Source organism: Marmota marmota, unplaced genomic scaffold (genome assembly GCF_001458135.2).
Source record: "Marmota marmota marmota unplaced genomic scaffold, marMar, whole genome shotgun sequence".
Lineage (NCBI taxonomy): Eukaryota > Metazoa > Chordata > Mammalia > Rodentia > Sciuridae > Marmota > Marmota marmota.
In genome coordinates, this window is record NW_026000153.1 from 17529536 (window position 1) to 17551955 (window position 22420).

The 22420-nt window shown below is 38.8% G+C and overlaps 1 protein-coding gene across 3 annotated transcripts in view; it reads right to left on the reverse strand.

Annotated features, from left to right (window-relative positions):
- The window catches only part of Gli3 (GLI family zinc finger 3), a 262768-nt gene that overhangs the window by 9759 nt on the left and 230589 nt on the right, over nucleotides 1-22420 (reverse strand). For all 3 annotated transcript variants that reach the window (XM_048786489.1, XM_048786490.1, XM_048786491.1), the window contains exons 10-12: nucleotides 9496-9645; nucleotides 8005-8169; nucleotides 1887-2177 (exon numbers count right to left, since the gene is read on the reverse strand). In XM_048786489.1, the coding sequence (XP_048642446.1) occupies nucleotides 1887-2177; nucleotides 8005-8169; nucleotides 9496-9645 (606 nt within the window). The remainder of the gene's footprint in view (nucleotides 1-1886; nucleotides 2178-8004; nucleotides 8170-9495; nucleotides 9646-22420) is intronic.

The window sequence follows — 22420 nt, forward strand, 5'->3', positions numbered from 1 at the left end:
TTTTTTTTTTTTTTTTTTTTTTTTTTTTTTTTTAGCTTTTGACAATGTAATTTATTTCCCATATTCTTGCAAAAACCTTTTTTTCCAGAATGCATTTTAATACATGACTTACATTAATTGAAATTCACCTGATTAATCACAAAAGATCCCTGGACACCTGCTAGCTTTGTTGAAATTCTCTAGCAAAACAAGACTTTCTTGAGCCTGGGATGCACATTGAAGAAATAAGATACTCTGGGTTCTTAGAATGGTCTAAGAACATAAATCATAGTGTTTGATGACATAATCTAGGAGACAATAAATTCATTTTCCTTAAACATTTGAGAATAAACTGCTGAATATTTTGCACAATTATATAGATGGACTTTAATTTTATGAAATAGATACATGCTCACCTCCAAAAAATTATATAAAGCACTTTTGTATGAATTGATTAATTTAAAAAATATCATGATCATTAGTATATATACACATTTTATTAAGATACTTTACAAATGCAAAATACCATGAGAAATTATGATAAAGCTGAATATCCTATTTGTGTTATTTTTGGCTAAACTTAATGTCACTTTTTAAGACTCTAGAATTTAAAGACAAACCTGGTTAATCATTAAAACGTAGTTTCCTTACCAATGCTGGGATGGTATGTGCATTATTTCCAGCCCACGTTACACTTCTGAATAGTGAACTCATTGGTGAATTCATAGAATTCTTTCAATTGCTGGACTTCTCACATTTTAAGAAAATGCTTCCTTAAATTTAGTAAAATTTGCCCATCCAACCATTTCCTTGTCCCCAGAAAGCTAAACATATTATTTCTATCTGGTACATTTCTTCCACAGGTCAGAGTGGCAAATTTATCCCAATATATATGCAGAATTAAATCCATTGTACGCATGACCAATATAAATGCACTGAATCTTCTTTCATATGTATTCTTTTAATTTTTCTTTTTATTCTTCTGAAATTTTAGGTGCTTTATAAAAAAAAAATATGTACATGACACAAAATCACCAAGTGAAGTTTGAAAGCAACTGAAAGAATAGTATTGTCCATATATTCTAATAATTACCAGACCGAAATAATGCCTGATTATAAGAACTTTTCAAAACCCTTCTTCATTCTCAATCTCATAGACTCAGGCACAAGAGAAATGGTCCCAGTGTATCCAATCTCTGCTCCGATTCTGGAGTAGATGTTTATAAACATCAACCCTTTGCATTTCTAGAAAAACCTACACTTCCTCTCCTGCCCACTTTGCTCCTGTGCATCCCTGTGAGGCCCAGAGACTGGTGTATTTCTGCCTGACCTTCCTTCCTCAAGCCTCACTCGTGCCAACTGGGAGTGCTAAATTCCATGTCCTCATGGCTTCTGACCTCAGAGTGCACCTCTCTCCTGAAGGCTCCTTACAAAGACCCATGTTCAAGCTCCCATCACCCTGAGTGGTATTTGTTTTTCAATCTGTCTCTCCCACTGGACTGCATACCCCTAAAGGATACGGATTGTAGCTTATTTACCTTTGAGTCACCAGGACAAAGAAGAGAGAAAACATGTCTACAAAAAAGGCTCAATAAATGATTTTGTACCTTCGAGGCACATTGACAAGATACACAGTCGTGTCTCTGCCTGCCATGAGTGGTATGGTATGTCTCTGGATCAATTTCAAAAATCAGTTAGGAAACTTGGAAGCTCTTTTCTGAGTAGAGTTATTCTAAGCAGATAAACTTCAAGTAAGCAATCCAGGTTACTGGGCTCATGACCTCCTCAAGTCAGAGTGACCCGATGCAGTGAGGATGGGAATGGTCTTGTCCCTCCGAATGCCCTGCTGGGCTCTTTCAAATGACCCTCGGCCAACTCTGGGAAAATCAGGAGAGTGAATGACATACCATGGGTTTCTCGGCCTTGACCGTCTTCACCTGGAGGCACTCCTCCCGCTTTGAGGTAGTGTTGCTGAGGTCCTTCTGCTCCCCAAGGGCTCCCTGAGTCGGCCGGCCAGGTGACCTGGACTGTGAATGACTGCCAGAATCTTTTGGAGGCGGGGGCCGAGGATGCATGTCCCCACGCTGCTTCTTGGTGACATGAGCCTCAGGGCCATGCACAGTCTTCACGTGTTTCCGAAGGGAGCTTGGGTCTGTGTAACGTTTAGTGCAGCCTGGGATTTTGCAAACATAAGGTTTCTGCCAAATCCAACAGAAACACAATAGGTTGTTATAAAAGTGATTAAGCTCCAGCCCCACAGTCCTCTGTGGTTGCTCATTACAATTTTAATTCTTTCAAAACACTTTTACAAAGCTCAGTGGTACTCAAATACCTGTAGGAACTAGTGGTTTAATAAGGCCGTTTGGACATGGTCCAGTGTCCATAGGATCTGGCTAAATAGATTATTATTTTCAAGAGAGCTCTGGGAGAGCTAAGAATGTGTAAATTGCCTTCCTGTTCTTGGAAGCATTTATGCTGTGAGTGGGAAGAAGTACCATGGTACCATGACAGGCACTCAGGAGACATCTGGTGATGATGATGATGATGGAAGGAGGCTTAAGGGATTCTCATCATCTAATCAGGAGAATGCTGCACACTTTTCAGGAGAGGTTGTGTCAAGAAATTTCTTTATGTAAATCCTTTTTTTGGGAAGTTAATATCATTATGTACTTTGGAAATGGACTACTTACGTATAGGTATAATAAAAAAAAAGATTGCTTTTAGCCTCTCCAATGTTAGATGTCACTAAAATGTGTTCCTCTGGGTAGGACTGCAACTGCATGGGGACATTCAGGGCTCAAAAGGTCCAGAACCTCTCTGGTTCAGAACAGTCAAGCCTTGCTGCAGATGCTCCATGCTGACATGCTGCCCAAGGCAGCTGGTTAGTGTGCTGGGAACCAGGATTCCTGGTCTGTGCTTCTTTCCTGAGTGCTCAATTCTATAAATTATTTCATGCTCATTTCATTTTCTATGTGAGTCAGTGGTCAAGTCTCTAGATATAGTTATAAACATTATATGGATGCTAATAGTTAGATATTTATTAAAACTGCTGGTCTCTGCTCATGATCAACACCCAAATTGTGATCTTGTTTAATTGGCTCCAAAATAATCTATTCATGGATGATTGTGTAAGCAAAGTTGGTCTTTTATATCCAAGGGTTCTGCATTATCAGATTCAACCAATCACAGATTGGGAATATTAAAACAAACAAACAAACAACAACAACAACAACAAACAACTTGGTGTGCACAAACTTTCTTCTTGTTGTTATCTGCTAAATAATGTAGTATAATAACTATTTCCATAGACATGATAAGTAACCTAAAGATGATTTGGAGTATATGGGAGGATGTATATAAGTTATATGCAAATACTATGCCATTTTATATAAGAAACTTTTGCATTCTTGGATTTTGGTATCTGGGGAGATCAGGAAATAATCTGCAGATACCTAGAGATGACTGTATACATTTATATCCATGTATACCAGAGATGAGCCATTAGGTAAGCAATTGTTATAAAACCATGATTAATATAATGTATCTATTACATTTTAAAAAATGCCCTGTCTTGTAGAATGTATGTCTAAAAGATGCTTTTTCACTAAAAGCCCAAGAACAGACTGAATGCGAACTAAAAATGCTGAAGTGCCCTAATGCAGTGCAGCAAAGATTCCGAAAATTATCCTGAGAGACTTCACCTTCAAATATGAGATTCCTCTGGGTAGAATTGATTCCCATTAACTTGAATTATGTCTACTCAGGATCTTGTGTGAATTGCAGCACACACACACATATATATAATGAAATGAGCGCATCAAATTCTATGCATTAAGGATAGAAGAATGGCTCTGTTGATTGGTGCCATTACCTTCCCATGTTCTGACATAGGCTCTATGCTTGTTCCTGGCACTGCCATGACAAATTGTTCCATGAGCAGGCAGAATGGGTGCATAGGGCATTTGTGTGCAGAGGGAAGATGGAGTACAAGGTGGTGCTACTACATTTCTATAAATATATACATATGAATAAAATGGATTGCTTTAGAAATGTGGAGATAGTTGATGTCTAATGAAAACAAGAATGTTCAGAACCTGTATTGCCAAAAATAACAGCACACACTAGTATACCTGAAACTATGTGCCCGTGCATGTAAATATACACATTATCCATCTACAAAAAACCCATAAGAATACAAATTCAGGACATTAAAGCCTTACAGAGAGGCACATTAGCCCAATTATATAGTTTGGCCTTCAAATTTTGTTGTGATCAATATTTGCAATGATATATTCATATACAGGCTAAAAATATGTTGTCAGACCGAGTAGCATCATTCATGTGCTCAGTATTCGACTTTTGACATGATAGTTACCATTTTGACTCACTATACTCATAGGCACTGGGTGAAATCAGCTGATACATTTTCTACCTACTTTGTAGAATTCACCCAAATAAATTTTATCATTAAACATTCAATGACTCCTATTCCATGCAATGTTCTGTGATCCCAATATTGTATATTGCAGAATTTAACCTCGAGGAATATAAAATCCTTAATGTAATCCTTGCACTTGATATATAAAAATCTCATTTTCTGGTATGAAAAATAAGATACCATGTAATTATCCACAATGTAAAGTGTGAATACTAAGGATGCAGACAAAGGAGGAATCTCTTTTCAGTTGGGATGATCCTGGAAGGGGTCAGTTATTAAGTGTCTGTATCTGGGTCTAATGCTCAGGTTGTGAGTTTATGTTAGTTGCCAAGTGAGACCATGACCATCAAGTTCTTACCACAATGCATGACACAGGGTAAGCCCTCAACAGATGGACCTTTTATTAGGAGAAAGCAGTTTTGTTGGGTTCTAAAAGGAGAATAAAATTCCCAGAGATTAAAAGGAGGGCAAGAGGATGCCAAAAAGAGAGTCCTGAGCAGAGTTCCAGCAGCAGGACCACGTCACACATGTTGAAATGTGCTGGACAGCACAGGCTTCTGAAAGGTTCCATTCATAGTCATGATAGTGAGAGGTCGGGACCGGAAGGGCAGGCTTGGGAGGAGTGAGAATGCGTACTGACACAAGTTTGGGGAGTCTAAATTTTTCCTGCAGGAAAGAAAGTACCATTGAAGCTTTTGGGAGAGGGATATCCAATCTAATCAGAGCGAGGAAAGTTCTTCAGAGGTAACTTTGGGAGGAATGTGAACTATGGGGTCAGAACTGCCACTGCTACAGTCCAGGGTCCCTGAAGGGCAGGACAGCCTAATGGACAGAGAAGCACTGGAATGGCTTAGAATGAGAAAAATGCTAGATAATTTAACTAGTATCTAATAGGATAATACTACAACAGGGTTCATAAATTTTGTGGCAGCCAGGAAGGTCATGTGATTAACCCAAACCCTTCCTAATCTATTTCTAATTTATTAAATTCTTTGCCAGACCTAGAATAGCAAAGGGCTCAGCACAAAACTAGCTGTCAATATTTGTTGAGTGAATAAATGAAGTTATAAGTAAGACAGCAATTAAATTAGGTGAAACTGATTATCTTGATTTACCTAGTATTATCTTATTACCAAATCTGGATTTCCTGAACAAACTTATTTTGGGTATCTCTTAGATGATCTATCATTTCATGCACAAGGCCAAAGATTTGCATGGAGAATGGAGAAAAAAATGATTTACATGTTTATGAATAAAATTTGAATTATGTATTTATAATTAAGGTTAAAAAATGTTTATTGGCTCAAACTTGATAAAAAAGGTATTTTTTTAGTATAATAAGGTATTCAATTCTTATAACAGTGAACTTTTGACCTCACAGAAGATAAGCTCAACTACAACACACTTGACTAAAGCAAACAGATGTAGTCACATATTTTAAGTCAATGAAAAGACTAAAAAAAAACAAAAAACCCTTAGGAAACATCTTATATATGTGCACTGCTAATTCTAACATATCCACTGCCTGAATTTCTTCATGATGTGGGAGAAAGTTGGTCCAAAATCTGTAAACTGTAGCTGGGCACAGTCACACATGTCAGTGATCCCAGCAACTCTAGACAACTAAAGCAGGAGAGTGGCAAATTCAGGGCCAGTCTCAGAAATTTAGTGAGGCCTGTCTCAAAATAAAAAAAATAAAAAAGGCTGGGGATGCTGCTCAGTGCTAGAATGTCCTTGGGTTCAATTCCTAGTACCAAAAATTAATTAACTAATTAATTAAATTATATAGGAATGAATATTCTCTTATAGTGAAATATATGAAATACAGTTAAATACATTAATTAATTGAATCCCCTAAAAACTTGAAATCAAAATACAATTTATGTAGCAAAATAATCCTTTTAAATTGCACAATTCCATAGCATTTAGTACACTCTTGGTGTTATGCAATCATCACCACTGCCTAATTCCAGAACATTTTCATCACCCCAAAATGAAACCTTGTACCCATTAGCAGTCGCCCCTTCTCCCCTCCACCAGCTATTTGGCAAATACTCATCTACTACCTGTCTCTGTGCATTTGCCTATTCTTTAGACTCCCTAAAATTTTGTACAAAAAAAAAAATGTGCAACAGATGATAATGCAGCTATTGCACACAGTAAAAGCATTTTTGACACAAAGAACAGAATGTGTCATCTCCTTTAAATCAATAAGACATTCCAAATGTCTCTCATTTCCTTAGTCCAGTTTAACCTTTTCAAAAAGAGTTGGTGTGGGCTGGGGTTGTAGCTCAGTGGTAAAGCACTTGACTAGTACATGTGAGGCATGGAATTCGATCCTCAGCACCACATAAAAATAAATAAATAAAATAAGGTATTGTGTCCATCTACAGCTAAAATAATAATAATAATAATAAAAGAGTTGGTATACATGGACTTGCAAGTGTGAATATGGTGTGAGTGTACTTTTTGGAATGTGTGGTCAATCCTATTAGAAACCATTTTGTTCTTGTTCTATCAGTTCAGCTGAAAGAAAACTTGGTGAAGACCTTAAGGCCAAATAGCCCCAAGTGGAATAGCTCACTATATTTTGACCAAATGTTCTCTCTCTCTCTATCTGCATCTGTTGAGGTCATGACAGTCACTACAAGATCTTATGTGTACAAAATCCTCCTTCTTTAACACATTTCAAGCAAACTGATGACAAGTTTTATAGACTGAGATATGTGTTGTGTTTCTACATGGCTCTCCTATTTCTACCAAAAATGGGAGGAACCTTGGTGTTAGTCTCTTGATTCATTCAAGAGAGGAGCTAGCATTTGACCTAGAACTCCAAGAAGAAGTTACAGATCTGTGGGTAGATATGCCTCAAAATATAAGCAAAATAAAATTCACTGATACCAACTTGCTTCTCTGCAACCTGAGAGGATGACTACCTAAAAACAAGAGCATCACCCCAAGAACCACCTATTACCATGAAGCTTCATTCAATAAATTATCTTAAATAACTAACTGGGTTTCTGAGAATATCTTCCAAGATCCTTTGGAATTCAGAACGTCTGGAAACTGTATTTGAGCTATGGCTGGTTGTTCTGTCTTTTTTTTTTTTAAATAACATATTTGAAGATACCACTTAGAGAAAGCAAATAAAACTGGCTATTTCAGCAGTAGGCTATCACTTGTCAATGTGCTCCTTCTGAATCTATCTTTGGTGCTTTCAGAGTCACCCTTTGAACTCCATGGACTTATTACTCTGAGCAGAGCAAGTGGCTGGAAATCCAAGTTAAATGCTTGTACTGTCTGACCAGTAGGTGGCAGTTCTGAACAACATGAAACTAAGTTCATGAGTGTACTAAATGCCATGGAATTGTGCAATTTAATAGTTCCTGCTTCCTCTGTATCATGCCCCAATTGAGGTCCAGTTTTCCGCCCCACCTCCAAGCCCAAGCCTCCACCTGTCCTCTTGGAGCTAGCTTATGCTGGGAACAGTCAAAAGAAAAAAAAGGAAAATATGCCTGCCTTTCTAAGGATACCCTCATGAGGGTTCTTTGTTTCTGCCCATGAGCTCAGGGCCCATGGATGCTTACCTCATTGGAATGTGTTCTGTTTTGGTGCTTGGCGCGATCAGAGGCATTTGAGAAGGCCTTGTTGCAGCCTTCATGCTCACAGACGTATGGTTTCTCTCCAGTGTGAGATCTCAAGTGCGTTTTCAAGTTTTCTAGTCTCGAGTAGGCCTTTGTGCAACCTTCAAACTGAGGACAACAGGTAAATCTGGATTACTCCACACAATGCACCGGCAGCTTATGCCTAACCCTCCCTCAAAGTGGATGAAAACCTGACGTTTCAAGGGTCAGCAGCTTTTCAAAACCACGGAACAAAAACTCCACTAAACTCTGCATTTATTGGGATTCAGATGTGGCTTGGGGCAGTTCAAGATAAAGCATTTTCAGTGCCAATAAAAGTCCTGAAGTTTTTTTTTTTTTTTAATAGACCGCTCAATGTGGACAATGGATTTCATTATCTGCTCATTGATCTCCTCAAATTCCCACTGATTTCAGATTCAGCACAAAGTTCATTAATATGGCTTTGTGTCCATACAAAGACCTGGAATTTGATCATGTTTGTAAAGGGCCTTTAAGATGTAAAGTACCAAGGCTGAGTAGGGCCCAGTGTGCCTTCCGGGTACATCACTGAGAGAATGTTCAACGTCATGGAAGCCCTGGCCCACTCCTGAAGTCTACACGGTGTCACTGGAGACTAACCAGGAGAAACTTTAAAATCAGGTGAAGGTTGAGTATCCCTTACCCAAAATACTCGGAATCAGAGTGTCTTGGATTTTTTTTTCAGATTTGGGCATATTCATTTATTCTTTATATATGTATACCTTATATACACTACCTGATGATAATTTTGTATAGTATTTTTAGTGTACCTGTGTTTTGACTACAACCAGTCACATGAGGTCAAGTGTGGGATTTTCCACTTCTAGCATGATATTGGGGCTAGATTTTTACAAATTTTGGAGCATTTTTTGATTTATTTTCCTTTTTTTTAAAATTATGGATGTTCAACCTATGCAGCGATTCTTTTTAAAAAGTCAACTTAAACTTTTTAAGTTGGAAGCTGGTACCTCCCTTTGCTTTTTTTTTTATTTTTTATTTTATTTTTTTTAGTTTTCGGCGGACACACAACATCTTTGTTTGTATGTGGTGCTGAGGATCGAACCCGGGCATGCCAGGCGAGCGCGCTACCGCTTGAGCCACATCCCCAGCCCCTCCCTTTGCTTTTTGACCCTCTGCGTGTGATGAGTTATTGGGCTGGGGAAAATGGTCAAGAGCTCATTCCCAGTATCAGCCTTCTACCTGCTAACCTGTCTAATCAGGAAGCTCAAAAACCCAGATATTCATCAATAGATGATGCACCTTCTCTCTTCTTACCAACCTTGCTTCCCACAAGCTGAAGTTATCAGCTTACACAACCATGAAGAATATGAGGAAGGACCCATGAGGTGAGGCCTAACACCCACCCATGGGAGGGGACACCCAGGTTGCCTGCCTGCTACCCACTTGTGTACTCACAGTGCATTTGTGAGGCTTCTCGCCCGTGTGTCTCCTCATATGCACTACCAACATGTACTGGGCTTTGAAGGGTTTCTGTTCCCTTGAGCAGTCAAGCCACCGGCACACAAACTCCTTTTTCTCTCCATGAATATGGTCATTATTGATATGCTGGGGTTGGAGAAGAAGAAATAAAATGGAAATGCATTACTCATTTCTGAAAGCAACAGAAGAAAGTGCAAAATATGCTCAATAGGAAGTCCTAAAGGAGATATGAAGAACTTAACCAAGTTATATGTTTTTAAGAATTCTAGTTAGTATACTTCTCAAGTAAATTTTCTCTTGCTAATTGCATATGTATGCTCCCCAGATAGCAGCCATGACATGAAATGAGAGGAAGCCTGGCATCTCAGGAAAAGTACCATACCAAGCATCTAAAGAGCAGAGTTCAATGCTGAGTTTTGGGGATGACTACTTGTGAAATGGAGCAAGCCATTCTTGTTCTCTCTGGGCCTCTATCATTTTTCATCTCAAAGGAGGGTCAAGGCCAATGGGCTGCTCACATACTCTCCAGTTCTCATGTGCTTTGGGAGGGGATACACGTGTACCTGTTACACTCACATGCATGCACAATTTCATAAAATGGTACAAGAAAAGCACTTTTCAAACTGAACGCTGGGTTTGGTGAAGTTTCTTCCTGAATCACAGAGAGAAGAAATAGGTTCTGAAGAAAAGGAGTACATAACAGTGAACAAACGATTTGGTCTCTTGGGTCTTCTTTTTCTTCATGTACAAGATAAAGGAATGGACTCCCTAGTTTCTCAGGTGGTTTCCAGCTTTAGAATTCAATTAATGAGGTCTTTAAGATGAATATGGATTCCCCTAAATTCGACATCAATTCAAAGCTTTCAAACCACTTTTTATCTGATTCCTTGGATGAACATATCAAGTACCCTCTAAACAGGAGACTCGAGAAACCTCTGGAAGCCCCAGGAGGATCAGAAGTTCTTCATTTGGATCCAATTAACATTAATTTAAGTAAGCTGAGTGCACTATTTAAAAGTCCAGTTTAAGACTATTGAGGAGAGTTGTATCCTGTTTTTATTCTCTTGTCATCCTGCATTTGCCTTAATTTAAGGCAAATTTAAGCATTTTCCCAAACATACATAGAAATATATCACTTAAAAATTCATCGAATGATTGACAGCTTCCTCCAGTTCTGTGCACTGCATGGGAGTTTCACAACATTTAATTATGAACTGCAAAGTCTCCAGCTCCTAAGTGATAAAATGCAACCATCAAAGTTGGCCTTCCCCAGTTACTCCACTAGGTGGCCTTCTGCTTCAGGAAAAAAAAAAGTTTCACTTAAAAAACAAAACAAAGTTTTTTGTGCTGTTTCTGGAGCTAAAAACTGGTTGAGGGCACAGATTTTTTTTTTTTTAATTTTTTCTTTCCTTGAGAGGCTCTGATAAACAGAAAACAGAAGCATATCAGAGCACACCAGCAGAAAACCATCATCTCCTGGAAAATGTAAATGACAAAGATGCTAACCGATACTCAAATACCATGTGGTATAGCAGCCCTGTGGCCAATGGATGTGGGTTTCCTACCAGAAACCAGCTGTCCCATGAATAAGTGCTTCTTAAAAGTTGTGATTGTGTACATAAGTTAATAAAGAGAACAGACCTGCTAAACAGGGGATGATGTGCAATCATTACATTCATGTTTCAAGTACATCTTTGTGGCCCATATACATTACCCAGACTTATCCAAAGCGTGTGTTGAAACCCAGCCCTTGAAACCAAGCCCACATAATAGGAGGGGCTGTATGAATTCTCCCTTCCTGAGAGAAAAATAAATGACCACACAAAACCACTTCATAAAAATTGTACTTGGTTCAGTTTTCCAAGTTATTAGGGATAAGTTGGGTGCTTGGATTAAGAAAAAGCAAGAAGGAAGGGAAGAATGAAAGGAGGGAGGGAGAGAGAAAGGGAATAAAAGTTAAAATTGGGAAATGGAATTTCAAACTGTACTGAGCCAACTCCTTGAAGTCAGGAATCATGGCTTTTTAGTTTCATATTCTCAGCCACAGTGTCTTGGTAGTGTGCTGGTACCTGGCAGGTACTCAATAAATATCTGTTGAACTGATTTGACCCATACAGCAAAGTGAATGTTCACTGGGCAAAAGAAATTATACTGTACACTTTTGTTTATCTGAATGAAACTTCATTTTACCTGGTACTTGGACACTATGAATTCAACAAGAGATATTTCATTACTTTAAAATAATATACTCTCAAGAATTCAGAAAGATTTAAAAGATATTCAAACATGAATCCCCTCTTGCTGGGTGGAACCAAAGGAATGCACTGGGATTGCAACATTTATTTCCTCTCACGCATTCATGGGGTTGTGCTGGCTGTATTCGCACTGGGCTGTGAGCTGGGGAGTAAGACACACGTGAATCCTGCCCCAAGGAAATTACAGTCTCCTGAAGGAAAATAGATAATGACTTAAATTACTATACAATTAAAGTCGTGATAAGTGTTGTGAAGGGAAATAATGGGTTTTATATAAACACATAACAGCCAGTCCTAAATCAGAGTGGGGCATTAGGCATCAGGCTTGGCTTCTCAAATGAAGCTGCATCAAAAGCAGAACCTGAAAGATGAACGGAGACCTGCCAGGTGTGCAGATTAGGGTGGAAGTAGAAAAAAAAGGGGGACAGACACTATTGTTGACAGATGACATGGATGCACCCGCAGAAGGCAGAGCTCAGTGCCTTATTGAGGATCAGGGTGAGGCCCACCACATAAGGCAGAAGAGAATTGGCCAGGCAGACCCTGCAGGCCTCGGGTACTGCCTCTGCTGGGCATGGTGAGAAGGCACAAGCTTTCACCACAGAAGAAATAGACTCTGCTGGGGTGGTCACGTGTGGGTTGGCTTGCCAGGGCTCAAAATGCAGTATGCTAAGTCAGAACCTCAGCTGTGAGGCTGTGGGTGGTACTCCTGGACAGGACTCACATTTCTCCTATGAGAAAGCAAGCTTTTGCATGCCTGTCCCCAAGGAGGACAGCATCAGGGTGACTGATGCTACTCAGGGCCATTAAATGACCCATAGTGGGAGGCACCAATAGCAACAAGTAAAAAAAGTCTTTGGCTTCCCCTCCTGTCCTGGCTAACATACTGGAGGAACTGCACTCTAGAAGGACAGGGAGGGGGCTTTTCTGGACTGTGGCTCCTCTAGGTGAGGTGGAAGAGGGAGATCAAGCAACCTGCCAGCTCCCTTGCAAAGTGTCCTTCACTGGTGATAGGAAGGTGAAGGTTCTGGATGAGATTAGAGGCCTAAAGTGGACAGACTGGAACTTGTGGAATCTACCTATAGTGGAGCTGAAGTGTCTGCCAATAAGCAGGAAGGGAGAACTGTCAATAACAGAGGGCAATTGCCAGAAAAATCAAATTAATTTCATATTTAGATTTCACCAAACTTCATCTTTCTTTGCCTCTGGGACAATGTATGGAAATGTGATTGGAGTGATATTCTGTGCTGACCAGCCAGCAGGAACCCCTCAGTGTTGTCCCCACATAAGGAGGAAAAGGGAGGAACATACATGGGACAGTTAAAGCAACTTCACTTTCAGTAAGGCTAGCCTCTTTGGAATTTTCCCTTTCTGTCTTCTTAGACTGTGGTGTCCAAATTAACCTGTTTTTGTAGTAGTCTGAAGTGACCCTTGAATTCGCACATACACTGAGACCACAGGTTTTTTTTGTTTTTTGTTTTTTTTTTCTGGAAAGAAAAGTCTACAATCTAGGAGTGTAGAGACCAAGTTGATCTCATTTTTCTTAAAGCTCAAATGCTAAGTAGAGGACATAATCAATTACTATAAAGAAATAAGGAGGCGTCTTTCTATTTAGGTAATTCAAATGTGTTTTAAGCTTCAAATATTTTTGAAAGATAGATTTTAAGTGAAAATTAAAATTCTAAGAAATCATAGACTTCACATATCCATGTGATATTTACTAAATATTTACTTTCCTTTAAGAAAACTGCATTGGCCTCTGCAGCAAAAGCTCAGGGAGGATTCATTTGGGCAGATACTGGTTGGTTCCCACAGATGCATCTCTGACCAATTTCTGATGTGCTGTGTACTTTGGATAGGCAGATTTGCCTCCTTGGGGCCTAATTTTCTCATCTATAAAATTATATTGATGAACTAGATCAGGTGTGGGCAAAGTTTTTTCTGTATGAAGCCAGATAGAAAAGTTTTATTCACTGTAGTTCAAAGTTGAACAGTTCTAATCAATATATGAATGAACAAAATGTAGCTGTTCATTTATGAATATGGAAAGTTTGCATGTTATGAAATAGTCCCTTAAAGTTTTAAAAAATTATTTAAAACCGTAAAAACTTATTCTTAGCTCACCACTGTTTATATTAAAAACAAACAGTGGACTGAATATAGCCTGTGAGCTATTAGGTTACTTGCCCCCACACTAGATGATTTCAAAGTTTCTTTCTTACTCTAACATTTATCAGGTTTGCTCTCAAGCCTGTGAAAGTAAAATCAGGAGGATGTATGGTTTAGTGCCAGAGAGAAGAAAAGAAACTAGAAAGGAATAAAAACCAGGATCCGGGGCCAAAAGGGGAGTTCAATGAAAGGAGGGAGTTAGGCCAGACACGTTTCAGGTCTGCAGCATTTCCCTAGGATTGGGTTGAAAATGCACACATTCTTTTCTCACCAAACTCTAAGGAAGCTAAAAGAAGAGTAATATGCAATGAATTCTTAACAATCAGCAGACAGATGAAGCCCATGTGAAGTGGGCCTGAAATTCAATGGGCAAGAGTTTATTTGTGGTTTCACTGAAAAACTTTGACTTCCTAACAGTGAAAAACGTTAATCAAATATACAAATAATTTAATTGGAGGGAAAATAATGCATGATTAAATTCCAAACTAATCCAACACAAAGACACGCAATTTGCCAGAGGCCCCAAAGCCAGAAAGAGATAGATGGTGTAAATTACAATGTTGTATGCCAATTCATGTGGCCACTCTGAACTTTCCCTGTCTGAATAAACAGGACAGGGATACTGGGACCAACAATTTCCCCCTCAAAGGCTGAATCCAACCACGGAGCTTCTTGATTGGGTTTCCATTTATGGTTGTAAATATTTGCTTCTGGAAACTGATGGCTGATGAAGCAAATCAAACACCTCGGGAGCCCACAGCAAACCAACACAGTTGATATTTCCCAATTGTGATCATGTCTGTAGCAACATGAGCCAAGACTCGGTATTGCAGTCTCTTCCACTGGACCAGGGCTCTGGGAGCCCAGAGAAAGGCAGGAGAAATCACTAGCTGGTTTGGCAGTCGAGGAGGCGGAAGGCGCCTCTTTATTTCAAGGGACTCTCTTTGGGATGCCCAGCCCTGATTGTCAACCAAGGAGGCTTCGAGAGGTATGGGAAGAAAGACCTGAAGGAAGGGGAAAGTGGAGCTTTTCTTTCACTAGCTGCAGAATGGAAGCCCACAATGGACTTCACTGAGCTAATCAGGGTCCTTTCTTCTTGTTTCGTTATTTCACTATGAGCTCAGCGCAGGCAGTTTTCCTAACCCTTCAGATGAACCGCATGCATGTGGTCCATCGATGCTCAATGCTCACAGCACTCTAAATAAAGCAGCTATTCAAGCAGTTCACAGAGCTTGGAAGGGCACTTCTGCTTTCTTTCTGCCTCCCTCTCCTTTGGCCAGACTCTCAGATTCCCACTCAGAAAGCACAGCTCTCTAGATGTGTAAGTAGCCTCCATTCTAAGTGACTTCCTAAGAGGAGAGGATGGAGCCTGGCTTGAGGTGTTCCCAAGAGACCTGATCAATCTCCATTCAAGCTCTGCCTCTGATTCACTAGCCAATAGACAAATACCACTGCCTCCAAAACCCTTTACTCTTTTTTTTTTTTTTTTTTGGTGAGGGATATGTACTGGGGATTGAATCCAGAGGCTCTTAACCACTGAGCCACATTCCAACCTCCCTCCCCCATTTTGTATTTTATTTAGAGACAAAGTCTCACTGAGTTGTTCAGGGAAGTTGCAGAAGCTGGCTTTGAACTCGCAATCCTCCTGACTCAGCCTACCAAGCCCCCTGGGATTAACAGGCCTGAGCCACTCTGGCCAGCTCAAAACCTGTTGCTCTTTACATCAGCCAACTCCTTCACATCAAGAAGACAAACTCCTTCCAAAGCTGTTATGAAAATATTGCCGTTAAGCACACCTGAAAACAGTGAAAGCAGGAAATGCAGAACTTCACCCTCACCATTTTTCCTTTGATGCCCCTGTGCATGTACATTACCCGCCCTCCTCCGGTCTTTTCCATCAGCATCCAATGTTTCCTAAATAACACAGCACTTTTTCAACTGATTTAAGAGGTTTTTCCAGGGCTGGGGTTGTAGCTCAGTGGTACAGCACTTGCCTAACACATGTGAGGCACTGGGTTCAAGCCTCAGCACCACATAACAATAAATAAAATAAAGGTATCGCATCCATCTATAACTAAAAATATTTTTTTAAAAAAGGTTTTTACAAAGTGTGTAGCCAAGTTTTTGCTGCAAAACATACATATAAATAATAATTTTTTTAAAAAAAAAGATCCTTAGGTCGGTGGTCAAATATATGTGAATTCACATATAAACAAACACTCATGTGTCACACACACACACACACAGTATTATGGCTTTAATAGGAAAGAAGGTAAGGGCCTGGAGAGTGGTGTATTTCACATATGAGTATCTGGGCTTGCAATTGGTTGGTGTGCCAACCACTGGCTGCAGGCTGGGTGCATACACTTGCCGCACCCTCAGTTTTATCTTGGACTCCTGTCTTGTCTACATTTCCATGTATACTGACCGACTAGCATGCCACCATTTGATTCCATGATTATATTTTTAAAAGGAAGGAAATAAAATGGAAACATTTCCTTCTCATAATGTCAGGCTGAAAAGGTTTCATACTTTCTTCATCTTTTCACATTGCTGCCAGGTTAGCTCATAAGCAGGGCTTGAGGGAGTGAGTATGTTGAACAGAATGCAGTCACTGGAAACTTCTGGGGATTTGGTGAAGTGGTATGCTAAAAAAACCTTTGATGTTGGCAGGAGATATAGAGAAATAAACAATTTTAAGAAAACTCAATTTTCAATTTGTTTCCTGAATTTAAATCCTAGAACTATCTCATTACTTTTATAAGTCCAGAGATATTTCTGAAAAGGAGTAAAAGGGAAAAGTGATTTGGAATCTATTAAAATTTAATTCACATTAAAACTGATTTGGAGGCGAGACTGAAATGCTTTACCTAAAAGAAGACTCCCCTACACAAAACACACAAGAATCCCTTAATACTTTCCATCTCAAATAAGGCTTACACCTTCTTGTTTTGTGTATTATTTGATAAACACAACATTTTTTAAAAGTTTTACAACTGTCATGACATGGATTATGTTAGGGACACATTGTGATTGGATTCCTAAAGGCTTCACTAGGCAGAAATAGGAAAAAAAGCATGAATCAGAGACTATCACCAAAATAGGCCTTATATCTCAATATGCACTTTGATTTTAGATAAATAAAATAATTTAAATTGTTTTGGTGGCACCCATCAATCTTCCTAACAGATTATTTAAGAAGCTGCAGCAGTTTGCTGCAGGGGGCTCTTCCTGAAGACTTCACAGAGTGACTGTTTCAATTCAAACTGGTTAATAAAAATACCAGAGCATCTTTCAGCTTTTTGACAGAACTGCAAAATCGTACAGAAAAACATCAAAAGGACTCAAGATTTCATGTACAAAACAGTCTTTTCTTTATAAAAATAAAACAATTTCCTATTTCTGATTTATGAACATTAAGAATTAGGATGAATAATTAGAAACAAATAAATAAATAAGAGGAATCCTCTTGACAGCAATTTGATTCCTGTTTCCAGGCACAAATACATAAAAATGATTTTCATTTATGTGTAAGAAAGGCGAAGTTCTTGAACAAGGCAAACATGTTGTCTGAATGAAGGGCTTTGCCATGCTAGAATTCCAGAACAGAATTAAGTGACTTAAATACAGCCCCCATCCCACCATCTCCCTAATCAGCACCAAGGTAAGCTGCACATTTGTTCCACCGCAGTGGAAACCCATCATCGTTCACATTTAAAACAAAAGTATGTAAAAACAAAGGAAGTACACATACATGAATGAACCTTGACAATTTGCTAAGTTTCCAAAGAAGCCAGTCTAAAAGGGATAAATGCTACATGATTCCATTTCTTTTAGTGCTCAGAAATGGTAGGTAATTCTGTGAAGAAAGAAAGTAGGTCAATAGTTGGCTATGACTAGGAGTGAATGGAGAAATTAGGGAATGACAACTAAAACTGATGGGATCTCTTTTTGGGGTGATGAAAAGTCACTGGGGTCATGGCTGCATACTTTATATGTTTGAATTATTATACTCTTTAACGGGTAAATTATATTCCAATAAGGATGTTACCCTTCCCCTAAGTGTTCTTGGTGATGAAGTCTGTGGATGTCCTGGGGGGTGCGGGGAGGAAGAGTGACTAAAGGAAGAACAAGGTGGGATCTGACCATCTCCAGGACATCAAATAGATTGCAGGTGGGGCCTGGCAAGTCATTTTTCATGGAAGCACAAGGCTACATCTCAGTCACAATTTCCACCACAACACACACAAAACACACACACACACACACACACACACACACACACTCAGCAGGTTGAGTTAAAGTGAAACATTTTTAGTTCCTGGTGGATTTTATATTAGACTCACAAGTTAATAATATGGGAATCGGTCATAAAAGATACGGTCTTCATGTTTCCCTTCCTTCTCATTCAAGTTGTAGAGATGAGTGGGAAAAAAATGGATGGAACAACCCCAAATGGAGTTGTTAACAAAACCAAACCACAAACATCACACGCTAATATCAGTTGAAGTATGCTAATGCGAAATCATCCATGGTTTGAAAAAAAACAGATACTTTCTTCTCTACGATAGATTCTTTAAACACTGGAACCTCCTGTAAAATTTAAGCACTGTGAATTCAGAATCTCTATATTTCTATTTTCTGTTTCCTCGATTTATAAAATAACTAGGTGTGAATGTATAATTTGTGGAATAATTTATTTGATTCTCCAACCTCACCCCAACGAGTTGCTTGTTTCAGGCTCAGATTCCTGTAAAATAATAATGTACTGAGTTAATATTAAGATGACCTGCAATTTAAGGAAAATTTAGCTTTTGAGAGCTTTTAAGAAGCAGTATGTAAATAGTACTATAATTGGTTAACATTACTTACATTAGTTACCTAATAAAGAAAATATCTTCCTTCTTGAAAGTAGAGCAAGGATATCTAATTCCTTGTAGAAACTATGAAAATGCTCTTTTTCTTACAATTTTTGTGCTTTGAATTCTTAGTTATTTTTCTAAAAGATAGATGTAACAATTCTCTTTTCAGAGGTTTCTGTTATAGCTTAATTAGGTAATTATTCTTAAAGAAATTTTCAGTTTCTTTCTGCAAAGGGTTGGTATTTAAATTCCACTGAGATTTTCCACAGAGATGTAAAATTTAAAACTATTTACACTTTTCTACAAATTATGGACACATTTAATTTTTTATCTTCTTATTCTTTTTAAATGACAACTTTGTTTCAGTCAAAATAACAACAAAAACATTTTTTAAGAAAATTGATTTGATTACCAAAATGAAAGACATAAAAAATTAAGCAAGGGCTGGGGTTGTAGTTCAGCAGTACAGCACTTGCCTAGCACGTGTGAGGCACTAGGTTCACATAAAAATAAATAAAAAATGTGTCCATATAAAACTTAAAATATTTTTTTTTAAAAAGAATTAAGCAAGTTAGGATTTAGTGGTATTCTAGAAATTCTAGAAACAAGGAGAAAAAGAGTATTAAAGGCAAACACACAGCATAGTTTGAATTGTGTAGCCATGGAATGGAGTCATTTGGAAAACCAGTCTCCAAAAAGGGCTTTCTTTTCCTTTCCCTTCTTTGCAATGAGCACATCCAGCAAACATGACAGGCACCAGGGTTTCTGACCTGAACTCCAGCTACAGAGGAGATTAAGGTAAAAACTGCTCTTCTATACCTCACCTGGCTCCTGAACTGAGATGAGTGCTAAGCTCAAAAGGGCCAGGAAAGTGGTGGTAAAATGCAACATCTCCCAAGGTCCAGATGAATTCGTCATTCTTATGTATGGCTCATTCCCATGCATTCCAGTGTATATGGAAAGCATTACCATTCATAGCAATTGCTCACATTTCCAAGGAAGGATTTCAGAAGCCTGTCGGTGTCCCAAAACATTAAAATCTTCTCACCTTGTATGTGTGGGCTTTTGTCAAGAACAGAAAGGAGGGTTGTGGAAAGCTTATTTGTATATGGGTATCTGTACAATGTTACTATTTTCAATCTACTGTGGAAATAATTATTACTTTGTTATAAAACTTTGAAAGATAGATTGGTTAGGTGTAATAGTATTTACAATAACAAATCCTGGACTTTTAATTTTAAGGTGGTTAATGCACAATTGCTTGCATGCACACACACACACACACACATACACACATACACACACAGACTTACACTAGGAAGAGTAGAAAGGACTCATTTTATAAGTCTCCCTGATTACCAAGGTAAATACAATTTGTTTTCTGTTTGAAACGTGAGATACTAAGAGTTCCATTATCTAAAAGTACACAAAATGTTAGCCTTTAATTACTTCCTAACTTTTATGATCTCAGTTATCCACACAGATCCTGCGCATACAGACTGCTCTTCGAAAAAGGTCTGAATATACAGTGTGATTCCAAGAAAATTGAAATTTTAAATATAAATGGAAAACGAAATCCAACTTTTAATAAGTGGTCTCTGCCCTCACTGCCCCACAAAAGCAACCACACTTCCTCCTCATCACTGAATTCTGATTCTGAACATTACAAAAATCTGCCCTTGGATCTGCACACTGGTTTACCTATTTGATATCACAATTTTGATGACTATAAATAATATCTGTTAAAACATTTTATTGTTTTAAATGCATTTGGATTTCAAATAGATGGATAATCTATTTTTAATATTTGGAGAAAAGTTAAGAAAAGTCAAGATTTTTTTTTTTTTTTTTTTGTAATGAAATCCTTTGAAGAGACAAGGTAGAAGAGTTATTCTGGTACCAGCCATAGTCCAAACCATATCCCTAGCTGTGACTATTCCTGAAGGTCTTCTGCCAATCATGTTGCTAAAAGAGGATCTTGTGTGAAAAGTGCTGGGAGAACTTTCCTTCAGCAGTTAATAAGAGATTAGGGGTGTGTGCGTGTGTGTGTAAAGAGGAGGGAAAGTAACTACTGATGATTGAAACACAGGCAAATCTCAAGAATGACTGGAGGAAGGGAAGAAGGCAGGCAAGCAGGCAAAAATTATCTATTTGGAAATCTGCCCACAGTCCCCACTGAGCTGACTCATTCATTCACTATTAACTCAAAGCTTATTTAGCATATGACAGTTACTGTGCTCAACACTGAAGAGGCAAGACGGAATAAGACACGTCCACTGGATCTTATCCAAGATCAGCTGAAGAAATGCAGAAAGGAATACTGCTTAAATTAGCCTTCACATCATGGACACCTTTGCTTCGCAATTAAATAGCTAGCTACTTGCAAGAATGCATGGCTTTCTTCCTTCTTGCAGGTCCTCACATCACAGAATAGTAGCAGGCCCATTGCCCAGGGCTTTTCAGGTTTGTTGCAGCAAATCAAGATCGGGAGGAAGCCCTGGAACATCTCTTTTGTAGCAAGCTTTTCTACATGTAGAAGTATCACCTCTACCATTTTTTAATCAACTCTTATTAATCAGCCATTTTAGTGGGCAGTGCCCCTCTAAAACATCTTAATCCTTTATTGATGGTACATCTAAATACATAAAAATAAACTTCCTATATAATATGGGTAGCCACTAACAAAATTCCATATCTAGATTTAATTTTTCTGTGCCATGTTAGTAGAAGGCATTGAGGTTATAGAAAATGCACAGGCTCAGATATTAGGTTATAGGGATTAAATATTTGTGGATTGTGGGCAAAGCAAGCACAGGCACTGTGCCTGAGAAGATGATAGTTTAAATGGGATGAGTGGGAAACAGTATTTAAAATAAAAGAGAGATGTACTAATAAGAGGGAAGGGAAGGCTGCAAAGCTTGATAACTAAGCTGAATTATAGAAGGGAATAGAGACAGACTCCCAGGACCAAGATAAAGCATGGAATGTTGGAAAATGAGGACAAGTGTAGGGTGGGGGAGTGCGTGTGGGTGTTTGGACATGTGCTATAGGGGGGAATCTAAGGGAGGTAGGATGGGAAAACTAGAAGAGTTGCTGAATGCTCCAAGGCACTCAGATACCAGGCAATCCAGAGAAGGTTCTCAGCAAGGCAATGATGAGATCTGTGCTTGGAAAAGGTAACTCTGGTAGTGTCACAGAGAAGCTGAGCAAAGACAGGGTAACTTAGGGAGCTGCTACAATCATCCAAGGGAGAACCATGGACTTGAACCAAGGCAGAGGCCATGAAGATGCAGAGAAGGGGATAGATTTGAGAGAACTTTGGGGATAACTTTTGGATGGTGGCTTAGAGACAGGAATGCTAAATAATATAGAAGTTTGTAGCTTGAAAGATTCTGAAAGTCCTGCAGATTTGGGGAGGGAAATTATGTTTCTGTTTGGGAGAACACACAGTGGAAGTATCTCCATTACATCTCTGCAGAGAGAGAAAAACAGAAGAGGAGACAAGCTTGGACAAAAAGATTCAAGAATGTGGAATGAGGCTGTAGCTCCTTGGTAGAGTGTTTGGCTAGCATGTGTGAAGCCCTGGGTTTGATACTAACCACTTAAAAAAAAAAA